The 24,997-nt window shown below is 37.9% G+C and overlaps 1 protein-coding gene across 1 annotated transcript in view; it reads right to left on the bottom strand.

The window, feature by feature from the left end:
• The window catches only part of MROH9 (maestro heat like repeat family member 9), a gene marked incomplete at both ends in the record, with an annotated part of 250,589 nt that overhangs the window by 30,194 nt on the left and 195,398 nt on the right, over positions 1-24,997 (bottom strand). The window contains 2 exons of the mRNA XM_081257399.1: positions 9,496-9,645; positions 12,964-13,085. Coding sequence (XP_081113525.1) covers positions 9,496-9,645; positions 12,964-13,085 — 272 coding nt within the window. The remainder of the gene's footprint in view (positions 1-9,495; positions 9,646-12,963; positions 13,086-24,997) is intronic.

The raw sequence follows: 24,997 nt of genomic DNA, 5'->3' as shown, positions 1-24,997 counted from the left end.
TATTTTCGTTTTTATTTCCATTATTCTAGGAGACTGATCTGAAAAGATATTGCTGAGATTTATGTCGAAGAGTGTTCTGCCTATGATTTACTCTAGGAGTTTTATAGTATCTGGTCTTACATTTAGGTCTTTAATCCATTTTGAGTTTGTATTTTTATATGGTGTCAGAGAATGTTCTATTTCACTCTTTTACATGTAGCTGTCCAGTTTTCTCAGCACCACTTGTTAAAGAGATTGTCTTTTCTCCATTGTATATTCTTGTCTCCTGTGTCATATATTAATTGACCATAGGTGGGTTTATTTCTGGGCTTTCTGTCCTGTTACAGTGATCTATATGTGTGTTGTTGTGCCAGGACCATACTGTTTGACTACTGTAGCTTTGTATTATAGAATGAGCTCTGAAGTGTTCCTTCCTCTGCAATTTTTTGGGAACAGTTTCAGCAGTATAGATATTTTCTCTATATGTTTGGTATAATTTACCTGTGAAGCCATCTGCACTGGGCCTTTGGTTGGTTGGGAGTTTTTTTGTTTTAATTTTTGAATTTTAATTAATTTTTTTTATACAGCAGGTTCTTATTAGTCATCAGTTTTATACACATCACTGTATACGTGTCAAACCCAATCGCCCAATTCATCACACCATCACCCCGACCGCCCACCGCTTTCCCCCCTTTGTGTCCATATGTTTGTTTTCTACATATGTGTTGCAATTTCTGCCCTGCAAACCAGTTCATCTGTACCATTTTTCTAGGTTCCACATATATGCGTTAATATACGATATTTGTTTTTCTCTTTCTGACTTACTTCACTCTCTATGACAGTCACTAGATCCATCCATGTCTCAACAAATGACTCAATTTCGTTCCTTTTTATGGCTGAGTAATATTCCATTGTATATATGTACCACATCTTCTTTATCCATTTGTCTGTTGATGGGAATTCAGATTGCTTCCATGACTTGGCTATTGTAAATAGTGAAGCAATGAACATTCGGGTGAATGTGTCTTTTTGAATTATGGTTTTCTCTGGGTATAAGCCCAGTAGTGGGATTGCAGGATCATAGGGTAATTCTATTGTTAGTTTTTTAAGGAACCTCCATACTGTTCTCCATAGTGGCTGTATCAATTTACATTCCCACCAACAGTGCAGGAGGGTTCCCTTTTCTCCCCACTCTCTCCAGCATTTGTTGTTTGCAGGTTTTCTGATGAAGCCCATTCTAACTGGTGTGAGGTGATACCTCATTGTAGTTTTGATTTGCATTTCTCTAATAATTAGTGATGTTGAGCAACTTTCCATGTGCTTCTTGGCCACCTGTATGTCTTCTTTGGAGAAATGTCTATCTAGGTCTCTTGGCCATTTTTGGATTGGGTTGTTTGTTTTTTTAATATTGAGCTGCATGAGCTGTTTATATATTTTGGAGATTAATCCTTTGTCCATTGATTCGTTTGCAAATATTTTCTCCCATTCTGAGGGTTGTCTTTTCGTCTTGTTTATGGTTTCCTTTGCTGTGCAAAACTTTGAAGTTTCATTAGGTGCCATTTGTTTATTTTTGTTTTTATTTCCATTACTCTAGGAGGTGGATCAAAAAAGATTTTGCTGTGATTTATGTCACAGAGTGTTCTTCCTATGTTTTCCTCTAAGATTTTTATAGTGTCTGGTCTTACATTTAGGTCTCGAATCCATTTTGAGTTTGTTTTTGTGTATGGTGTTAAGGAGTGTTCTAATTTCATTCTTTTACATATAGCTGTCCAGTTTTCCCAGCATCACTTATTGAAGAGACTGTCTTTTCTCCATTGTATATCCTTCCCTACTTTGTCATAGATTAGTTGACCATAGGTGCGTGGGTTTTTCTCTGGGCTTTCTATCTTGTTCCATTGATCTATCTTTCTCTTTTTGTGCCAGTACCGTATTGCCTTGATTCCTGTAGCTTTGTAGTATAGTCTGATGTCAGGGAGTCTGATTCCTGCAGCTCCGTTTTTTTTTTCCTCAAGACTGCTTTGGCTATTTGGGGTCTTTTGTGTCTCCATACAAATTTTAAGATTTTTTGTTCTAGTTCTGTAAAAAAATGCCATTGGTAATATGATAGGGATTGCACTGAATGTGTAGATTTCTTTGGGTAGTATAGTCATTTTCACAATATTCATTCTTCCAATCCAAGAACATGGTATATCTCTCCATCTGTTGGTATCATCTTTAATTTCTTTCATCAGTGTCTTATAGTTTTCAGCATAAAGGTCTTTTTTCTCCCTAGGTAGGTTTATTCCTACGTATTTTATTCTTTTTGATGCAGTGGTAAATGGGAGTGTTTCCTTAATTTCTCTTTCAGATTTTCCATCATTAGTGTATAGGAATGCAAGAGATTTCTGTGCATTAAATTTGTATCCTGCAACTTTACCAAATTCATTGATTAGCTCTAATAGTTTTCTGGTGACATCTTTAGGATTCTCTATGTATAGTATCATGTCATCTGCAAACAGTGACAGTTTTACTTCTTCTTTTCCAATTTGTATTCCTTTTATTTCTTTTTCTTCTCTGACTGCCATGGCTAGGACTTCCAAAACTATCTTGAATAATAGTGGTGCGAGTGGACATCCGTGTCTTGTTCCTGATCTTAGAGGAAATGCTTTCAGTTTTTCACCATTTAGAATGATGTTTGCTGTGGGTTTGTCATATATGGCGTTTATTATGTTTGGGTAGGTTCCCTCTATGCCCACTTTCTGGAGATTTTTTTTATCATAAATGAGTACTGAAGTTTGTCAAAAGCTTTTTCTGCATCTATTGAATGATCGTATGGTTTTTATTCTTCAATTTTTTAATATGGTGTATCACATTGATTGATTTGCATATATTGAAGAATCCTTGCATCCCTGGGTTAAATCCCACTTGATCTTGGTGTATGATCCTTTTAATGTGTTGTTGGATTCTGTTTCCTAGTATTTTGTTGAGGATTTTTGCATCTATATTCATCAGTGAAATTGGTCTGTAATTTTCTTTTTTTGTGGTATCTTTGTCTGTTTTTGGTATCAGGGTGATGGTGACCTCATAGAATGAGTTTGGGAATGTTCCTTCCTCTGCAGTTTTTTGGAAGAGTTTGAGAAGGATGGGTGCTAACTCTTCTCTAAATGTATGATAGAATTCACCTGTGAAGCCATCTGGTCCTTGACTTATGTTTGTTGGAAGATTTTTAATCACGGTTTCAACTTCATGACTTGTGATTTGTCTGTTCATATTTTCTATTTCTTCCTGGTTCAGCCTTTTCAGATTGTACCTTTCTAAGAGTTTGTCCCTTTCTTCTAGGTTGTCCATTTTATTGGCATACAGTTGCTTGTAGTAATGTCTTATGGTCCTTTGTATTTCTGTGGTGTCTGTTGTACCTTCTCCTTGTTCATTTCTAATTTTATAGATTTGGACCCTCTACCTTTTCTTCTTGATGAGTCTGGCTAAAAGTTTATCATTTTAAAAAATGTTTTCAAAGAACGAGCTTTTATTTTCATTAATCTTCTACTGCTTCCTTGGTCTCTATTTCATTTATTTCTGCTCTGAACTTTATGATTTCTTTCCATCTACTAACTTTGGGTTTGCTTTGTTTTTCTTTTTCTAGTTGCTTTAGATGTAAGGTTAGGTTGCTCATTTGAGATTTTTCTTGTTTTCTGAAGTAAGCTTGTATTGCTATAAATGTCCGTGTTAGAACTTCTTTTGCTGCATCCCATAGATTTTGGATCGTTGTTTTCATTTTTATCTGTCTCTAGGTATTTTTTGATTTCCTCTTTGATTTCTTCAGTGATCCATTGGTTGTTTAGTAGCATGTTTTTTAGCCTCCACATGTTTGTGTTTTTTACAGTAGTTTCTTATAGTTGATTTCTAATCTCATAGAATTTTGGGTGGAATAAATGCTTGATATGATTTCAGTTTTCTTAAATTTACTCAGGCTTGCTCTGTGGCCCAGCATGTTATCTATCCTGGAGAATATTCCATGTAAACTTGAAAAGAATGTGTATCCCACTTCTTTCAGATGGAATGCTCTTTAAATGTCAATTAAGTCCATCTAGTCTAATGAGTCATTTAACACTATTAATGTGTTACTGTTAATTTCTCCTTTTATGTCTGATAATGTTTGCCTTGTATATTGAGGTGCTCCTATGTTGGGGGCATAAAAAGTTACAATTGTTAGTTCTTCTTCTTGGATTGATCCCTTGATCATTATGTATTGTCCTTCCTTGTCTCTGGTAACAGTCTTTATATTAAAGTCTATTTTGTCTGATATGAGTATTGCTGCTCCCGCTGTCTTTTGATTTCCATTTGTATGGAATATCTTTTTCCATCCCCTCACTTTCAGTCTTTATGTGTCTCTAGATCTGAAGTGGGTATCTTGTAGGCAACGTATATATGAGTCTTATTTTTGTATCCATTCAGCCAATCTGCGTCATTTGGTTGGAGCATTTAACCCATCTACATTTAAGGTAATTATAGATATGTATGTTCTTATTGCCATTTTGTTAATTGTTTTGGATTTGTTTTCTGTAGGTCTTTTTTCTTTCCCTTTCCTCTTTTGTTCTCTTCTCTTATGATTTGATGACTATCCTTAGTGTTGTGTTTAGATTCCTTTTTCTTTTTTGTGTGTATGTACATTATAGATTTTTGGTTTGCAGTTACCATGAGGTTTTGATATAGTAGTCTCTCTCTCTCTATATATATACACACACATGATTGTTTTACATTCCTGATATCTTAATTTCTAATGCATTTTAAATATCTTGCATTTGAACTCTCCTCCTCTCACGATTACTGATTTTGAGATCATATTTGTGTGTGGATAATTTCCTACATTTACTGTAAGTTTGCCTTTACTGGTGAGTTACCACTCTCATAATTTTCTTGTTTCTAGTTGTGGCCTTTTCTTTTCCACTTAGAGCAGTTCCTTTAGCATTTATTGTAAAGCTCGTTTGGTGGTGCTGAGTTCTTTTAGCTTTTGCTTGTCTGTAAAGCTTTTGATTTCTCTATTGAATCTGAACGAGAGCCTGGGTAGGGTATTCTTGGTTGTAGGTTTTTCCCTTTCATCACGTTAAATATATCATGCCACCCCCTTCTGGCCTGCAGAGTTTCTGCTGACAAATCAGCTGATTCCCTTGTATGTTATTTTTTGCTTTTCCCTTGTTGCTTTTAATGTTTTCTCTGTCTTTTATTTTTGTCCATTTGATTACTATGTGTTTGGGTGTGTTCTTCCTTGAGTTAATCCTTTATGGGATTCTCTGTGCTTCCTGAACTTGGGTGATTGTTTCCTTTCCCATGTAAGGGAAGTTTTCAGCTATTATCTCTTCAAATATTTTCTCAGGCCATTTCTCTCCCTCTTCTATTTCTGGGACCTCTATAATGTGAATGTTGGTGCCTATGACCTTGTCCCAAAGGTCTCTTAGACTTTCTCCATTTACTTTTATTCTATTTTCTTTTTTCTGCTCTGCAGCAGTGATTTCCACCACTCTGTCTTCCAGCTCACTGATTCATTCTTCTGCCTCATTTATTCTGCTATTAATTCCTTCTAGTGTATTTTTTCATTTCAGTTATTGTATTCTTATTTTCTAACTCTCTGAGGAAAACTTCTTGTACTTTCTTGCTCTGTGCATCCATTCTTTTCCCGAGTTCTTGGATCATCTTTAAGTTCATTACTCTGAACTCTTTCTTGGGTAGATTGCCTATCTCCACTTCACTTAGTTGTTCTGGAGTTTTATCTTTGTCATTTTGTCTGGAATATATTCCTTTGCCATCTCTTTTTTAAAAAAAATTCTATTTGTATTTTATTTATGTAGTAGCTTAGTTATGTTTCTCAACCTTGAAGAAGTGGCCCTCAGTAGGGGATGTCCTTTGTGTCACAGCAATACACTTTCCTCTTATCACCGAATGGCCAGGGACTAGCTGGTCCCAGGGTAGGTTCTGACCTGTGTTTGCACACTCAGTTCTGCAGCCTGTGGGATCATAATTTTCTTGCTTCTGGTGCCTGCCCCTTGGTGGGTAAGGCTGGTTTAGAGGCTTGTGCAGGCTTCCTGGTGAGAGGGGCCAGTACCTGCCTTCTGGTTGGTGGACCTGTGTCTTGGTCCTCTTGTGGGCAGGGCCATGTAAAGGGATGTGTCTATTCGTGGCTATGGGCTCAGGAAGTCTTTAGACAGCATGTTTGCTGATGGGTGTGGCTGTGTTCCCACCTTGTTGGTTGTTTGGCCTGAGGAATCCCAACACTGGAGCCAACAGGCTGTTGGGTGAGGCCAGGTCTCAGTGCCAAGGACCCAAGCAAGATATCTTCCTCCAGCCAGAGTTCACATAGATGAACACTCCCTGATATGTCCACCACCAGCTTTTATGACCCCAGAGAGAGCCACAGCTGCTCTCTGCCTTCCGAGGAGACCCTCCAAGACCAGCAGGTAAGTTGGCCCAGGCTTCTATGAAATTAACTGCTTTTGCCCTGGGTCCCAGTATGCACAAGAACTTGTGTGTGCCAAGACTGGAGTCTCTGTTTCCCCCAGTCCTGTGGAGCTCCTGCAGTCAAGCTCCACTGGCGTTCAAAGCCAAATACTCAGGGGGCTCCACCTCCTGATTCTGGGGAGCCTGCCATGGAGCTCAGAGCTCACTCCTGTGGGAGAACTTCTATGACATGATTATTCTCCAGTTTGTGGGTCACCCACCTGGGTGGTATGGGATTTGGTTATATCACTAGTGTGCCCCTTGTACCATCTCACTGTGGTTTCTTCTTTGTGTCTTTGGATGTAGAATATCTTTTTTTAAATAGATCTTTATTGGAGTATAATTGCTTCACAATACTGTGCTAGTTTCTATTGCACAACAAAGCGAATCAGCCACATGCATATCCATGTCCCCATATCTCCTCCCTCTTGAACCTCCCTCCCTTTCTCCCTATCCCACCCCTCTAGGTGGTCACAAAGTACCGAGCTGATTTCCCTGTGCTATGCGGCTGCTTCCCACCAGCCAACTATTTTACATTTGGTAGTGTATATATGTCGATGCTACTCTCACTTTGCCCCAGCTTCGCCCTCCCACCCCATGTCATCAAGTCCATTTTCTATGTCTACTTCTTTATTCCTGCCTTGCAATATCTTTTTTGGTAGGCTCCCGTCTTTTTTGTCAGTTGTTGTTCAGCAGTTGTGATTTTGGTGTACTTGTGAGAGGAGGTGAACTCGGATCTTTCTGCTCCATCATCTTGTCTCCAATCTCTCTTCATTTTTGAAAAAGGAGAGTTTTAGCTAGACCTGGAATTTTTCTCAAACCAATGGTTGTATATTCAACATCAAATTTAATCTACCCAGATCACCTCACTTCTTATTTTGAAAGTACTTCTCAGAGACCATAAGCTGAAAAGTTGTTTGATGTAAATTTACATTCCATTGCAGTTGCCCCGTATACAATTGAATTATCTGTGCCCAACCCTCTACTCTAAACAAACAAAATGAAGTGTTTATTGTAAAACGTTTATCCCACCACGTATGCTCCAAGGTAAACATGAAATGGGAGACACAAACCAGTGATCTTCTCCAGAGTTCTCTTAACTATTGGGTTTAGAGTTTTTTCTTCTCATCCTCCTCCTACTACTTTAAATGCAGCATGCCCCTAAAATAAGCCAGCTATGTTACTGTATGCTCAATTGTAGAAATGATTTCCTTCAATCCTGAAGGAAAGACGTGCTGTGTTAGATTTATTTAGAAATAGTAAGCCCACAAACTATACTTGCAATTTAGGAGATTTTCAGGATAATTTTAATGCAATTTTTCATTATAACTGACTTTAGAATCCAATCCTGTTTAAACCAAGAATCCAGTGTATTCAGTAGTTCAGTTGTTTGTGGGAGCTGGGGTGGGGAAATAAGTTGCCGAACCCCATTTTTGTTCAGTTTATTTCTCCATGTTTAATGATTTCATTGTAGCACAGGCTAGTTTTACACATCTAGTTTTCTAATTGGCTTCTTGTCTTCTCCAGGACCTGATATGGTTTTACCTAGCCTCCTTTTCTCACTGCATGAGAGGAGAACTTTTATTTTGTTAAAGAAATGACTGTTGCCCTCCAGCTTTCCCCTTGGTCTGCATGCCTTTTGGAATGCTCCTGTCTGTAGAAGCATGAGAGTTTGTAAGAAGCATTATTTCCCCTTTCCTGCTCTCTGAGTTTGAGTGCAAGCACTCAGTTTATCTACAATCACATAACACTGCTATGTCAGGAGACGGAACTGGGAGTTCAGCCCTTATGTCTCCATCAGGGCTGGTTTCATTGGCATGTGACCTATGCTTTTGCACAAGGTCCCACATTCAGAAGGTCCTTCACTTTGTTTAAACCTCTGCTGTCATCATATTGAAAATTTTAATAAGTTTTTCCTTGAGTTTGTGGTTTGTAAGTGAAGTCCCATGGGACAGTGGAGCGTGTGTGTGTGTGTGTGTGTGTGTGTGTGTGTGTGTGTGTGTGTGTGTGTGTGTGTGTGTGTGTGTGTGTGTGTGTGTGTGTGTGTGTGTGTGTGTGTGTGGCAGTATGAGAGTCAGCTACGGTTCCTGAAGCCTCATTCAGCGGCAGCATTCACAATTCCCTAAGAACACAGAATTCCAGTGGACCCATGATGTGCAGGGGTTCAGTGGGAAATCAAAGCAGGTATAAGATAAACATTTATTGATGCCTCAACCACTTAGGCTGAAAATGATGACATAGAAGGAAAGAGAAAGATGTGTCAATCCATAAATTCTTTTCCTTTCAATCTTTCCTTACTCACAAACAAAATGAAGATAGAGAGTGTTAATAGAATGTGTGAATGACAAGGAGTGAAATAAAGACAATTAAGGTAGTTTTGTGTAGTGTTTACCACTCTAAGAATAAAATAAATATACATGCATGAAATATGAATTGTAGTATTTTGTTAAGTTGTGTGCTCTTATATTTGCAGCTATGATTGGCATTGCACAATAGAAAGATGGATGGCAAAATGCATGCTAATATTATAAACTTTTAGGTTTTTTTTTTTAACTTAGAAAATAACAACACCGTGACAAATTGAGAGAGAGAGAGGGAAAATCTTCATATGTTTCTACATCTAATGGTAGTTTTTTTCTATGTTTTGAATAAGAAGCCCCACATTGCAGTTTGCACTGGGCCCCACAAATTATGTGGCCAGCCCTACAGCTAGCTGAGGGTTCTTAAAACTTTCCTTAATGGTTACACAGGGGATTTCAATTACAGTTTTACTATTTTATTGTTGTTAATGCATTTCTTTAAACTTTGAAGCAAGTATAGCAAAATGTTACAATTTGGTGTGATTGGTGAGTGAATGTTCATTACATTATTTTGAAACTCTTCTGTATGCTTGAAATACTTCACACAAAAGCCTCATTCTATTGAAGTGAGGTAATGAACAATGGCAAGAAATATATATGAAAAGAAGGAGGCGTATAACAAAGGCAGTAAGAACCCATTAGAGAATACATTCTGCACTCCCCTGCTCATTGTCAAGTATCTTACCATGGTGACCTTATGGGCATAATATTCCAGAGTCAGTTTCACTATGGTTGCTGCCTCCGATGCAGTTGTTTTGTCAGGTGCAGAGAGTCTCATCAGGAGACTCCACACAAAGTCAGTTAGCAAGCGTGGCAATAAGGTTTGTCCTACACTCTGAAACCAAAAAGGAGAGTCATGATCTCAGGCCTTACTTATATCAAGAGAAGCAAGACAGCTGAACCCAGATATCCTGAGGGAAGCTTCAGGGCCAGGCAGGGCCGTATGATTTTTGTGGGCCCTAGGCACCTTTGCTGCTGTGGGCCTTTTCCTCCATTAAAAAATATTAAAAATTATATTTTACAATTGTGTTGCTATTAAGATGACTGTAATTCAATTTGAATTATATATATTTTTTCATCTGATTTTTAAAGCAATTAAAACATTTTCATCTGAATAAGTCAGCTCTGGGGGCAAGCCAGGGAGAAGTGGAAAATCATGGCATTGCAATTCAGAGGAACTATAAAATATTGATTCTATCCCATTTCAGCTATTCAAATACTAGAAATTATTGTGAACTTCAGCTTTGGAAATGAATTTGCTCAGATCAGAAACAAGCATGATTTGTAGAAGATGAAGGAAAGGATGGGGTAAGAAAGGCAGGGTCATTCAAGGGTGTGGACTTTTTCTCAGAGAAGTATCAAGAAGTGGGAAGAGAAAAAAAGGCCCATATGTCCACGACTGAGGTACAACAACTACAATTCAAACAATCTCTTTTTAAAGTTAGAGGAATATCCATGGGCCATAATATGTGAAAAAAATCACAATATTATGGATCTCTTAATTAAGAAAGATGAATGAACCACATTTCCTCCTTTTGTATATGTGTATGTGTATGTATATATATATATATATATATATATATATTCAAAATTTCCTTTATGTGCGTGTGTGTGCCATACTCTAAAATACAGAAAGTACTCAATATTGCCAATAAAAGCTTTTCTCCATCCCCATTAAAGTAATTGAACATAGCTCTTTCTGGTCAATAGGGAAGGACTGAGGTCTCAGTGAAAGTTTGTGACCACCAGGCTCCCTCCTACTGGACAGAGGGGTGAGGGATAGTATTTTTGGAAAGCTATGAAAGATGGATAATGGAGGGTCACTAAGGCTTGGTGAGGTGAACTGAATATTATAAACAGTTTGCTCTACTTTGAGAAAACCAGATTTAATTATATAAGATATTGAATTTAAAAAAATCATTGGAAGAGGGAATATTCTCTTTTGCATATTTGTTTATTCAACAAAATATTTTAGTTTGGTGTCTATTAAAAAGTTGTAGAAGGAGCAATTCCTAGTGAAACTTAGAGATAGTGTTAGAAGTTTCTGGTATGTCAAGGTTGAACAAAGAAGAATAAACCTGACTCCATATTGGATCTATTCCTTTAGCTCTAGCCTTTGTGCTCCATTGCCTGTGCTTAGTCATGCTAGCTTTGCACCTTTGTCTCAAACAGTAAGAGAATGTGACCTATAGCCCGGAATATACATACTAACCCTTTCTCAATATTCTGCCTCCCAGGCTTGACCTTTAAATGTATAACACATTTCCATTCATATAGAGATAAAAAGGTGCAGAATAGAAAATAATAGTTGTCTTGTTGGAGGTTTACAGGAACATTGTGACCAGACCTACCTGGACAGCTGCAAGAACAAAGGATTTCTTTGTTCTTGCACCAATTAGTTTGTAACAACCAGTCACACCTCCCCTCCCCTTTTAATGTAAAAGAAGCCTGAATTCTAACTCGGGTAAGATGATTCTTTGGGACACTAGTCCACCATCTTCTTGGTCTGCTGGATTTTCGAATAAAGTCACTATTCCTTGCCCCAGCACCTTGTCTTTTGATTTATTGGTCTATTGTGCAGCAAACAGTATGAGTATGGAGTCAGTAACAAAGGTAGAGATATGACAGTAGAGTACATCAAATTACAGGGCTCCCTTTATAAAATGTGATCTCGCTCGCTCTCTTGGCTAAAACCTTGATGCTTATCCTCCTATTTGCATCCTTTGGACTTTGTCTTTGGATATGGTCCTCTTGGTTTCCTTACTAAAACCTTAGATTCTCTCACCCATTTGTCCCAATCTACCTCTGAAAGTACCTACCTCAGGATTTTCCAGCTACCGCTCTTGCACACAGTGCTAGTACTAGACCTGCTTTGATCTCACAATTGAGAACTGAATAACAGGTCATGAACACAGGACCCAGGGCACCTTCCCCCAAACCCAAGGATTTCTAAATCTGATGGACATTAAACTCAGATAAGAGAGGATGCTAAACTGGAAGTGGAGATAGTAAGACCCATGAACCACTTGGAAGAGACCCTGAGGAAGCTGCCAGTCTTAGGCTAACTAGCCTAGTTATGGGGCTCAGGATTTCAATTCTAGGGCTCTGGAGTGAAGCATGGAAGGATGTGAAAGGATTTTCTAGTAAACCTCTACAGATGCCTGGTTTCTTCACTTAAATAGACAACTTTGTAGTCAACCAGGTTTGTGACTTTTGAGGGGAGGTGGATTATGAATAATGCTTGATTTTGGAAAGATGCATCATCATGAAGATGCATATTTAGGACATATATGTGGTATTTTTGATTGTATTATTTGAGGTATATTGTTTTCATATCTCCTCAGCCTCCCACAATTCTATCTACCTCAGCTGTGGGAGGGCAAGGCACTGCTTTATGCATGTACCTTTAGGAGGAACCATAAGACCCTCCCAACTCAAGAGATAAGCTAGCCTGAAGAACCTCCCCAGAAGGCTTTGCTGAACTGTTGACTCAACGCGTGTAGCTAGACACATTAGAGAGCACAACTGTTAGACAATCTGTTAGACAGCACAACTTAGGTGCCAGTGACCTCTCAAGCATATGAATAAGCCCATATACTTTGAAGAAGGTGAGGGAATGTATACAGTTATAGAGCCTCATTATTTTCCCCAAAGGTTGGGTCAATGTAAAAATTATTTACTTGGTACTGAGGTTTATCACTTGAACTTTTAAAAAAATTTAAATTTAAGAGGTTTTTAAAATGTAAATTGCATTATATTGATATTTGCTCAATAAATTATAATAACATTGAAAAGGTTGTTAATTGTTGAATTCATTAATTTTGCTAGAAAATCAGAAGTTTCCCATCTTTAGTAACTTATTAGCCAAACAGTAAGAAGCATAACAACTAGGAAACACCTATCTCATTTGCATTCTGTAAGGATTAGGTAAAATAATATAAATTGCTAGATTCTGAAATAATAGGCATAATTCTTATTAATAGAGATGAAAATCAGGAAGCCAAATACTCTATCATTTACTCTTTGCTTTACTGAATTTAAATAAAACAGAAAAACATCTATTAAACATATAAATTTTGTTGAAATAAGTTACCACTAAAAGTAATAATACACATGAAACAAAAGCCATAGGATAAAGTGGGGGCTAAGTTACCTGAGCAATTTTACTTTTGTCTCTTTGCAAGATCTTCGGTAGAAATTCTATATCAGAGGGAGAAGGCAGGAAGCAGTGACTTCTAGACTTATACTTTGTACTTTTATTTTTTGCAATATCCGCTGTATTAAGGAAAAGAGTTTAAGGTTTTTATTTGATCACTGGTTCCTCTATAACATTGCTATTTCCAATTTCCTCTTCCTGCCCAATTCTGGAGTCTAAAGTTTCTGAATGTTTAACTCTCTGCTAACAGTTTAGTCACATAAAATATTATGACTACATTAATCCAGAGTTTAAAAAGTGTTTAAGAGAGGCCTCTGTGAAATATGAATAAAGGACATAGATAATTTTAATAAGTTGACCAAATATCAAGTACATTTAGGCCATCAAGTGCATTGTTCAGTGCAATGGAAGAGCTACTGCTAAGTTGGGGTGTATATTGGTAAAAGAGCAGACTTAGAGGCATTTTGCAAGGAGCTGGGGGAGTGGTACAGCAAGAAAGAGAAAAGCCCTCAACATAAGCTTCAGTTGCAGATGCCTTTTGTTCTAGAGAAGGTAGGTTTTAAATGTCTTTGCTTGTTTGCTAACAGCTTTATAGAGATATAACCAATATGCAACATATTTAAAGTGTCTAATTTGGTAAGTTATTATATATGTATGTGCCCATAAACATCACTGCAATAAAAAAAAGATTTATTCCCTCCAAAAGTTTCCTCATGTCCTTTTGTAATTGATCAAACCTGCTCCCAGATCCCACTCCCTGATTCAAAGGCAGGCACTGATCTACATTCTGTCAAGTTTGTATTTTCAAGTTTTATATAAGTGGAACCATTTAGTATTTACTTTTTTGTTGTTTGGAATCTTTCATTTAGCAAAATTATTTGCAATCCATCCACGTTTTTTCTTGTATCAATAGTCTTAGTGATGGATACTATTCCATTGTACATAGATACCATCATCTGCTTATTCATTCACCTTTTGGTAGACATTTGGGTTGTTTCCAGTTTTTGGCTATTACAAATAAAGGTGCTATCAACATTCATGTACAAGTCTTTGAATGGATATTTGCTTTCATTTCTCTTAGGTAAACACTAAGCTGTGAAATGACTGGATCATACGGTAGATGTGTGTGTGACTTTTTAGGATACTGCCAAATTATCTTCCAAAGCTGTTGTATCACTTCACATTCCCTCTAGCAATGTATGAGAGTTCCAGTTGCTTCACACCTTTAATAACGCATTGTATGGTCAGTCTTTTCAATTTTAGACATTTTAAATGGAGTGCAGTGGTGTCTCACTGCAGTTTTAATTTACCTTTCTTTTATGACTTTATATTGATCATCCTTTGATATGCATCCTTGCAATCTGTGCTTCTTTAGTGAAATGACTACTCAAATCTACTATTATATTTTTATTTTTATTTATTTATTTATTTATTTATTTTTTATTAGTTTCTGCTTTATAACAAAGTGAATCAGTCATACATATACATCTGTTCCCCCATCCCTTCCCTCTTGCATCTCCCTCCCTCCCACCCTCCCTATCCCACCCCTCCAGGTGGTCACAAAGCACTGAGCTGATCTCCCTGTGCTATGCGGCTGCTTCCCACTATCTATCTACCTTACGTTTGGTACCGTATATATGTCCATGCCTCTCTTTCGCTTTGTCACAGCTTACCCTTCCCCCTCCCCGTATCCTCAAGTCCATTCTCTAGTAGGTCTGTGTCTTTATTCCTGTTTTACCCCCAGGTTCTTCATGACATTTTTTTTCTTAAATTCCATATATATGTGTTAGCACACGGTATTTGTCTTTATCTTTCTGAGTTACTTCACTCTGTATGACAGACTCTAGGTCTATCCACCTCATTACAAATAGCTCAGTTTCATTTCTTTTTATGGCTGAGTAATATTCCATTGTATATATGCGCCACATCTTCTTTATCCATTCATCCGATGATGGACACTTAGGTTGTTTCCAGATCCGGGCTATTGTGAATAGAGCTGCAATGAACATTTTGGTACATGTCTCTTTTTGAATTATGGTTTTCTCAGGGTATATGCCTAGTAGTGGGATTGCTGGGTCATATGGTAGTTCTATTTTTAGTTTTTTAAGGAACCTCCATACCGTTCTCCATAGTGGCTGTACCAATTCACATTCCCACCAGCAGTGCAAGAGTGTTCCCTTTTCTCCACACCCTCTCCAGCATTTATTGTTTCTAGATTTCTTGATGATGGCCATTCTGACTGGTGTGAGATGATATCTCATTGTAGTTTTGATTTGCATTTCTCTAATGATTAATGATGTTGAGCATTCTTTCATGTGTTTGTTGGCAGTCTGTATATCTTCTTTGGAGAAATGCCTATTTAAGTCTTCTGCCCATTTTTGGATTGGGTTGTTTGTTTTTTTGCTATTGAGCTGCATGAGCTATTTATAAATTTTGGAGATTAATCCTTTGTCAGTTGTCAGCTCTTCATTTGCAAATATTTTCTCCCATTCTGAGGGTTGTCTTTTGGTCTTGTTTATGGTTTCCTTTGCTGTGCAAAAGCTTTGAAGTTTCATTAGGTCCCATTTGTTTATCTTTGTTTTTATTTCCATTTCTCTAGGAGGTGGGTCCAAAAGGATCTTGCTGTGATTTATGTCATAGAGTGTTCTGCCTATGTTTTCTTCTAAGAGTTTGATAGTTACGGGCCTTACATTTGGGTCTTTAATCCATTTTGAGCTTATTTTTGTGTATGGTGTTAGGGAGTGATCTAATCTCATACTTTTACATGTCCCTGTCCAGTTTTCCCAGCACCACTTATTGAAGAGGCTGTCCTTTCTCCACTGTACATTCCTGGCTCCTTTATCAAAGATAAGTTGACCATATGTGCGTGGGTTTATCTCTGGGCTTTCTATCCTGTTCCATTGATCTGTCTTTCTGTTTTTGTGCCAGTACCACACTGTCTTGATTACTGTAGCTTTGTAGTATAGTCTGAAGTCAGGGAGCCTGATTCCTCCAGCTCCGTTTTTCGTTCTCAAGATTGCTTTGGCTATTCGGGGTCTTTTGTTTTTCCAAACAAATTTTGAAATTTTTTGTTCTAGTTCTGTGAAAAATGCCAGTGGTAGTTTGATAGGGATTGCATTGAACCTGTAGATTGCTGTGGGTAGTAGAGTCATTTTCACAATATTGATTCTTCCAATCCAGGAGCATGGTATATCTCTCCATCTATTTGTATCATCTTTAATTTCTTTCATCAGTGTCTTATAATTTTCTGCATACAGGTCTTTTGTCTCCTTAGGTAGGTTTATTCCTAGATATTTTATTCTTTTTGTTGCAATGGTAAATGGGAGTGTTTTCTTGGTTTCACTTTCAGATTTTTCATCATTAGTGTACAGGAATGCAAGAGATTTCTGTGCATTAATTTTGTATCCTGCTACTTTACCAAATTCTTTGATTAGCTCTAGTAGTTTTCTGGTAGCATCTTTAGGATTCTCTATGTATAGTATCATGTCATCTGCAGACAGTGACAGCTTTACTTCTACTTGTCCAATTTGGATTCCTTTTATTTCCTTTTCTTCTCTGATTGCTGTGGCTAAAACTTCCAAAACTAAGTTGAATAAGAGTGGTGAGAGTGGGCAAGCTTGTCTTGTTCCTGATCTTAGTGGAAATGGTTTCAGTTTTTCACCATTGAGGACGATGCTGGCTGTGGGTTTGTCATATATGGCCTTTATTATGTTGAGGAAAGTTCCCTCTATGCCTACTTTCTGCAGGGTTTTTATCATAAATGGGTGTTGAATTTTGTCGAAAGCTTTCTCTGCATCTATTGAGATGATCATATGGTTTTTCTCCTTCAACTTGTTAATATGGTGTATCACATTGATTGATTTGCGTATATTGAAGAATCCTTGCATTCCTGGAATAAACCCCACTTGATCATGGTGTATGATCCTTTTAATGTGCTGTTGGATTCTGTTTGCTAGTATTTTGTTGAGGATTTTTGCACCTATGTTCATCAGTGATATTGGCCTGTAGTTTTCTTTCTTTGTGACATCCTTGCCTGGTTTTGGTATCAAGCTGATGGTGGCCTCGTAGAATGAGTTTGGGAGTGCTCCTCCCTCTGCTATATTTTGGAAGAGTTTGAGAAGGATAGGTGTTAGCTCTTCTCTAAATGTTTGATAGAATTGGCCTGTGAAGCCATCTGGTCCTGGGCTTTTGTATGTTGGAAGATTTTTAATCACAGTTTCAATTTCAGTGCTTGTGATTGGTCTGTTCATATTTTCTATTTCTTCCTGATTCAGTCTTGGCAGGTTGTGCATTTCTAAGAATTTGTCCATTTCTTCCAGGTTGTCCATTTTATTGGCATAGAGTTGCTTGTAGTAATCTCTCAAGATCTTTTGTATTTCTGCAGTGTCAGTTGTTACTTCTTCTTTTTCACTTCTAATTCTATTGATTTGAGTCTTCTCCCATTTTTTCTTGATGAGTCTGGCTAATGGTTTATCAATTTTGTTTATCTTCTCAAAGAACCAGCTTTTAGTTTTATTGATCTTTGCTATCGTTTCCTTCATTTGTTTTTCATTTATTTCTGATCTGATCTTTATGATTTCCTTCCTTCTGCTAACTTTGGGGGTTTTTTGTTCTTCTTTCTCTAATTGCTTTAGGTGCAGGGTCAGGTTGTTTACTCGAGATGTTTCCTGTTTCTTAAGGTGGGATTGTATTGCTATAAACTTCCCCCTTATAACTGCTTTTGCTGCGTCCCATAGGTTTTGGGTCGTTGTGTCTCCATTGTCATTTGTTTCTAGGTATTTTTAATTTCCTCTTTGATTTCTTCAGTGATCACTTCGTTATTGAGTAGTGTATTGTTTAGCCTCCATGTGTTTGTATTTTTTACAGATCTTTTCCTGTAATTGATGTCTAGTCTCATAGCATTGTGGTCGGAAAAGATACTTGATATAACTTCAATTTTCTTAAATTTACCACGGCTTGATTTGTGACCCAAGATATGATCTATCCTGGAGAATGTTCCATGAGCACTTGAGAAAAATGTGTATTCTGTTGTTTTTGTATGGAATGTCCTATAAATATCAATTAAGTCCATCTTGTTTAATGTATCATTTAAAGGTTGTGTTTCCTTATTTATTTTCATTTTGGATGATCTGTCCATTGGTGAAAGTGGGGTGTTAATGTCCCCTACTATGAGTGTGTTACTGTCGATTTCCCCTTTTATGGCTGTTCGTATTTGTCTTATGTATTGAGGTGCTCCTATGTTGGGTGCATAAATATTTACAATTATTATATCTTCTTCTTGGATCGATCCCTTGATCATTATGTAGTGTCCTTCTTTGTCTCTTCTAATAATCTTTATTTTAAAGTCTATTTTGTCTGATATAAGAATTGCTACTCCAGCTTTCTTTTGATTTCCATTTGCATGGAATATCTTTTTCCATCCCCTTACTTTCAATCTGTATGTGTCTCTAGGTCTGAAATGCGTCTCTTGTAGACAGCAAATATATGGGTCTTGTTTTTGTATCCATTCAGCCAATCTGTGTCTTTTGGTGGGAGCATTTAGTCCATTTACATTTAAGGTAATTATTGATATGTATGTTCCTATTCCCATTTCCTTAATTGTTTTGGGTTCGTTATTGTAGGTGTTTTCCTTCTGTTGTGTTTCTTGCCTAGAGAAGTTCCTTTAGCATTTGTTGTAAAGCTGGTTTGGTGGTGCTGAACTCTCTCAGCTTTTGCTTGTCTGTAAACATTTTAATTTCTCCATCAAATCTGAATGAGATCCTTGCTGGGTAGAGTAGTCTTGGTTGCAGGTTTTTCTCCTTCATCACTTTAATTATGTCCTGCCAGTCCCTTCTGGCTTGCAGAGTTTCTACTGAAAGATCAGCTGTTAACCTTATGGGGATTCCCTTGTGTGTTATTTGTTGTTTTTCCCTTGCTGCTTTTAATATGATTTCTTTGTGTTTAATTTTTGACAGTTTGATTAATATGTGTCTTGGCATATTTCTCCTTGGATTTATTCTGTATGGGACTCTCTGTGACTCCTGGACTTGATTAACTATTTCCTTTCCTATATTAGGGAAGTTTTCAACTATAATCTCTTCAAATATTTTCTCAGTCCCTTTCTTTTTCTCTTCTTCTTCTGGAACCCCTGCAATTCGAATGTTGGTGTGTTTAATGTTGTCCCAGAGGTCTCCGAGACTGTCCTCTGTTCTTTTCATTCTTTTTTCTTTCTTCTGCTCTGCAGTAGTTATTTCCACTATTTTATCTTCCACCTCACTTATCCGTTCTTCTGCCTCAGTTATTCTGCTATTGATCCCATCTACAGTATTTTTCATTTCATTTATTGTGTTTTTAATCGATGCTTGATTCATCTTTAGTTCTTCTAGGTCCTTGTTAACTGTTTCTTGCATTTTGTCTATTCTATTTCCAAGATTTTGGATCTTGGAAATAGAATCTTAGATCATCTTTACTATCAGTATTCTAAATTCTTTTTCAGGTAGAAAAAGAATTTTGTTAGGTCTGGTGGGTTTTTGTCTTGCTCCTTCTCCTGCTGTGTGTTTTTCTGTCTTCTCATTTTGCTTATCTTACTGTGTTTGGGGTCTCCTTTTCTGCAGGCTGCAGGTTCGTAGTTCCCGTTGTTTTTGGTGTCTGTCCCCAGTGGCTAAGTTTGGTTCAGTGGGTTGTGTAGGCTTCCTGGTGGTGGGGATTAGTGCCTGTGTTCTGGTGGATGAGGCTGGATCTTGTCTTTCTGGTGGACAGGTCCACGTCTGGTGGTGTATTTTGGGGTGTCTGTGGACTTTTTATGATTTTAGGCAGCCTCTCTGCTAATGGGTGGCGTTGTGTTCCTGTCTTGCTAGTTGTTTGGCATAGGGTGTCCAGCACTGTAGCTTGCTGGTCATTGAGTGAAGCTGGGTGCTGGTGTTGAGATGGAGATCTCTGGAAGATTTTCGCCATTTGATATTATGTGGAACTGGGAGGTCTCTTGTGGACCAGTGTCCTGAAGTTGGCTCTCCCACCTCAGAGGCACAGCACTGACTCCTGGCCCCTCAATTTGGGATGATTTGTTGTCTATTCATGTATTCCACAGATGCAGGGTACATCAAGTTGATTGTGGAGCTTTACTCTGCTGCTTCTGAGGCTGCTGGGAGAGATTTCCCTTTCTCTTCTTTGTTCTCACAGCTCCCGGGTCTCAGCTTTGGATTTGGCCCCACCTGTCCATGTAGGTCGCCGGAGGGCGTCTGTTCTTCACTGAGACAGGACAGGGTTAAAGGAGCAGCCGCTTCAGGGACTCTGGCTTACTCAGGCTGGGGGGCAGGGAGGGGCACGGAATGCGGGTGGAGCCTGCAGTGGCAGAGGCCGGTGTGATGTTGCACCAGCCAGAGGCGCGCCGTGCGCTCTCCCAGGGAAGCCGTCCCTGGATCCCGGGACCCCGGCAGTGACGGGCTGCACAGGCTCCCCGGAAGGGGGGCGTGGACAGTGACCTGCGCTCGCACACAGGCCTCGCGGCGGCCGCGGCAGACCCAGCCTCCCACGCCCGTCTCTGGCGTCTGCGCTTTCAGCCGTGGCTCGCGCCCGTCTCTGGAGCTCCTTTAAGCAACACTCTTTTTTTTTTTTTAAATTAGTTTCTGCTTTATAACAAAGTGAATCAGTCATACATATACATCTGTTCCCACATCCCTTCCCTCATGCATCTCCCTCCCTCCCACCCTCCCCATCCCACCCCTCCAGGCAGTCACAAAGCACCGAGCTGATCTCCCTGTGCTCTGCGGCTGCTTCCCACTATCTACCTACCTTACGTTTGGTAGTGTATATATGTCCATGCCTCTCTTTCGCTTTGTCACAGCTTACCCTTCCCTCTCCCCATACCCTCAAGTCCATTCTCAAGTAGGTCTGTGTCTTTATTCCCGTTTTACCCCTAGGTTCTTCATGACATTTTAAAAAAAATTTCATATATATGTGTTAGCATACGGTATTTGTCTTTCTCTTTCTGAGTTACTTCACTCTGTATGACAGACTCTAGGTCTATCCACCTCATTATAAATAGCTCAGTTTCATTTCTTTTTATGGCTGAGTAATATTCCATTGTATATATGTGCCACATCTTCTTTATCCATTCACCCGATGATGGACACTTAGGTTGTTTCCAGATCCGGGCTATTGTGAATAGAGCTGCAATGAACATTTTGGTACATGTCTCTTTTTGAATTATGGTTTTCTCAGGGTATATGCCTAGTAGTGGGATTGCTGGGTCATATGGTAGTTCTATTTTTAGTTTTTTAAGGAACCTCCATACCGTTCTCCATAGTGGCTGTACCAATTCACATTCCCACCAGCAGTGCAAGAGTGTTCCCTTTTCTCCACACCCTCTCCAGCATTTATTGTTTCTAGATTTCTTGATGATGGCCATTCTGACTGGTGTGAGATGATATCTCATTGTAGTTTTGATTTGCATTTCTCTAATGATTAATGATGTTGAGCATTCTTTCATGTGTTTGTTGGCAGTCTGTATATCTTCTTTGGAGAAATGCCTATTTAAGTCTTCTGCCCATTTTTGGATTGGGTTGTTTGTTTTTTTGCTATTGAGCTGCATGAGCTGCTTATAAATTTTGGAGATTAATCCTTTGTCAGTTGCTTCATTTGCAAATATTTTCTCCCATTCTGAGGGTTGTCTTTTGGTCTTGTTTATGGTTTCCTTTGCTGTGCAAAAGCTTTGAAGTTTCATTAGGTCCCATTTGTTTATCTTTGTTTCTTTTTCCATTTCTCTAGGAGGTGGGTCCAAAAGGATCTTGCTGTGATTTATGTCATAGAGTGTTCTGCCTATGTTTTCCTCTAAGAGTTTGATAGTTTCTGGCCTTACCTTTAGGTCTTTAATCCATTTTGAGCTTATTTTTGTGTATGGTGTTAGGGAATGATCTAATCTCATACTTTTACATGTCCCTGTCCAGTTTTCCCAGCACCACTTATTGAAGAGGCTGTCCTTTCTCCACTGTACATTCCTGGCTCCTTTATCAAAGATAAGTTGACCATATGTGCGTGGGTTTATCTCTGGGCTTTCTATCCTGTTCCATTGATCTATCTTTCTAAGCAGCGCTCTTAATCCCCTCTCCTCACGCACCAGGAAATAAATAGGGAAGAAAAAGTCTCTTGCCTCTTCCGCAGGTCCAGACTTTTTCCCGGACTCCCTCCCGGCTAGCTGTGGCACATTAGCCCCTTCAGGCTGTGTTCACGCTGCCAACCCCAGTCCTCTCCCTGTGCTCTGACTGAAGCCCGAGCCTCAGCTCCCAGCACCGCCCGCCCCGGCGGGCGAGCAGACAAGCCTCTCGGGCTGGTGAGTGCCAGTTGGCAGCGATCCTCTGTGCGGGAATCTCTCTGCTTTGCCCTACCCAGGTACGTGGGGAGTTTCTTGCCTTTTGGGAGGTCTGAGGTCTTCTGCCAGCGTACAGTAGGTGTTCTGTAGGAGTTGTTCCACGTGTAGCTGTATTTCTGGTGTATCTCTGTGGAGGAAGGTGATCTCCACGTCTTACTCTTCCGCCATCTTCCCCGGAAGTCTCCTACTATTATATTTTTAATTTGGTTGCTTGCTTTTTTTTTTTTTTTTTTTTACTGAGTTTTGAGAGTTCCTTTAAAATTCTGAATACAATTCTTCTATCAGATATGTAATTTGCAAATATTTTCTCACTGTGGCTTATCTCTTAAGTGTCTTTCAAAGAGCAGAGGTACTTAATTTATCATTTTTTTTCATTTATGTGTCATGCTTTTGTTGTTATATTTTAGAAATCTTTGCCTAATCCAAGGTACAAAGATTTTTTCTAGTTTCATAGTTTTAGGTTTTACGTGTAGTCCTATGATCCAATTTGAATTAGCTTTTATGCATTTATGAGATATATATCAAAGTTCTTTTTTTGCATATAAATCACAAATTTTTCCAACAATGTTTATTGAACTTTATCCCTTCTCCACTGCATTGCCTTTGAACCTTTGTCAAAAATCAATTGACCATACATGTGTGGATCTATTTCTGGACTCTTTATTCTATCCAAAGCAATGTTGAACAGAACTAATGACAGTGCACATCCTTGTCTTTTTCCTGGTCTTTTGGAGAAATCATTCAGTATTTCACCATTAAGTATGATGTTAGGTGTAGATTTTTCATAGAGGTACTTTAGCAGGTAGAGGAAGTTTCCTTTCTACTCCTAATTTTCTGAGAGTTTTTATTAGGAATGGATGTTGAATTTTGTCAAGTACTTTTTCTGTATCTACTGAAATAATCATATGGTTATTTTTTTCATCTTTTGATGTGGTATGTTACATTGGTTGATTTTCAAAAGGTTAAATTGACATTGCACTTCTGCATAAATTCCACATAGCCATGGTATATTATTCTTTTTATTTAGTGTACTATTTGATTTGCTAAGCTTGATTAAATTTTTTCATCAGTGTTCTTGAGGGACATTGGTCTGTAGTTTTTTGTTTTTATTTTTCTTGTAATGTCTTTGTGTGATTTTGGTGTTGGAATAATGCCAGCCTCATAGAATGAGTTGGCAAGTATTCCCTTATCCTCACATTTCTGGAAGAATTTGTATAGAATTAGTATAATTTCTTTCTTAAATGTTTGATAGATCGTTTCAGTCTGGAGTTTTCTCTGTGGATCTGGACTTTTCTTTGCGAAATATTTAAACTACAAACTCAACTTCTTTGCTAGATACAGAATATTCAGATTATCAATTTCTTCTTGAGTGAGCTTTGGTAATTTGTGTCTTTCAATAAATTTGTCTGTTTAAGTTGTCAAATCTATTGGCCTAAAGTTGTTCATAATGTCACTTTTTATTCTGTTAATACCCATAGAATCTTTAGTGATATTATTTCTCTCATTCCTTATATTGGTAATTTGTGTCTCTTCTCTTATTTCTCCCCTGATATTCTCAGAGAATTTGCTTTTGGCTTCATTGCTTTCCCTTGAGGTTTTTCTGCTTTCTAGTTTTATTGGTTTTTGTTCTGGTCTTTATTATTTCCTCTCATCTTCTTACTTCTGGTTTTATTTGTTCTTTTTTCTCTATTTTCTTAAGGCAGAAGCTAAGGTCATTGATTTAAGAACTTTTCTCTATTCTAATGTAGGCATATGGTGCTAAGAATTTCCCTTCTGGGATCTTGTTTAGCTGTATTCCATAAATTTTGAAATTTTATATTTCCATTTTCATTTAGTTCAAAATGCTTTAAATTTCCTTTATTTCTTTTTTTTGACACATTTATTATTTAGAAACAGGTTATCTAGCTTCCAAATATATTGAATTTTCAGATATCTTTCTTTCTTTTAAAATTTAAAAATTTATCTTGAGTTTCCATTTATTAAAAGGTTGATAAAAGTTTAACTTGAATAAATCCTTTCCCCACTTCTAATTATTTATTTATTTTTAACTTGTTTAAAATCTAAAAAAATTTTATTTTACATTGGCGTATAGTTGATTTACAATCTTTTGTTAGTTTCAGGTGTACAGGAAAGTGATTCAGTTATACATATACAAGTATCTATTCTTTTTCAAGTTCTTTTCCCATTTAGTTTATTCCAGAATATTGAGCAGAGTTCCCTGTGCTATGCAGTAGGTCCTTGTTGACTATTTTAAATATAGCGATGTGTATATGTCAATCCCGAACTCCCAGTCTATCCTTCCTCCCCACCCTTCCCCACTGGTAACCATAAGTTTATTCTCTAAGTCTGTGAATCTGTTTTGTAAATAAGTTCATTTATGTATCATTTTTTTCTTAGATTCTGCATACAAGTGATATCATGATATTTGTCTTTCTCTGTCTTAGTTCACTTAGTATGACGATCTCTATGTCCATCCATGTTGCTGCAAATGGCATTATTTCATTCTTTTTAATGGACGACATTCCATTGTATATATGTACCACATCTTCTTTATCCATTCATCTGTTGATGGACATTTAGGTTGCTTCATGTCTTGGCTATTATAAACAGCACTGCAGTGAACATTGGGGTGCATGTATCCTTTCAAATCATGGTTTTCTCCAGATACGTGCCCAGGAGTGGGAT

This window comes from Mesoplodon bidens (assembly GCF_964165515.1).
Source record: "Mesoplodon bidens genome assembly, chromosome: 2".
Taxonomy (NCBI): domain Eukaryota; kingdom Metazoa; phylum Chordata; class Mammalia; order Artiodactyla; family Ziphiidae; genus Mesoplodon; species Mesoplodon bidens.
This window is presented reverse-complemented; position numbering and strand designations above follow the sequence as displayed.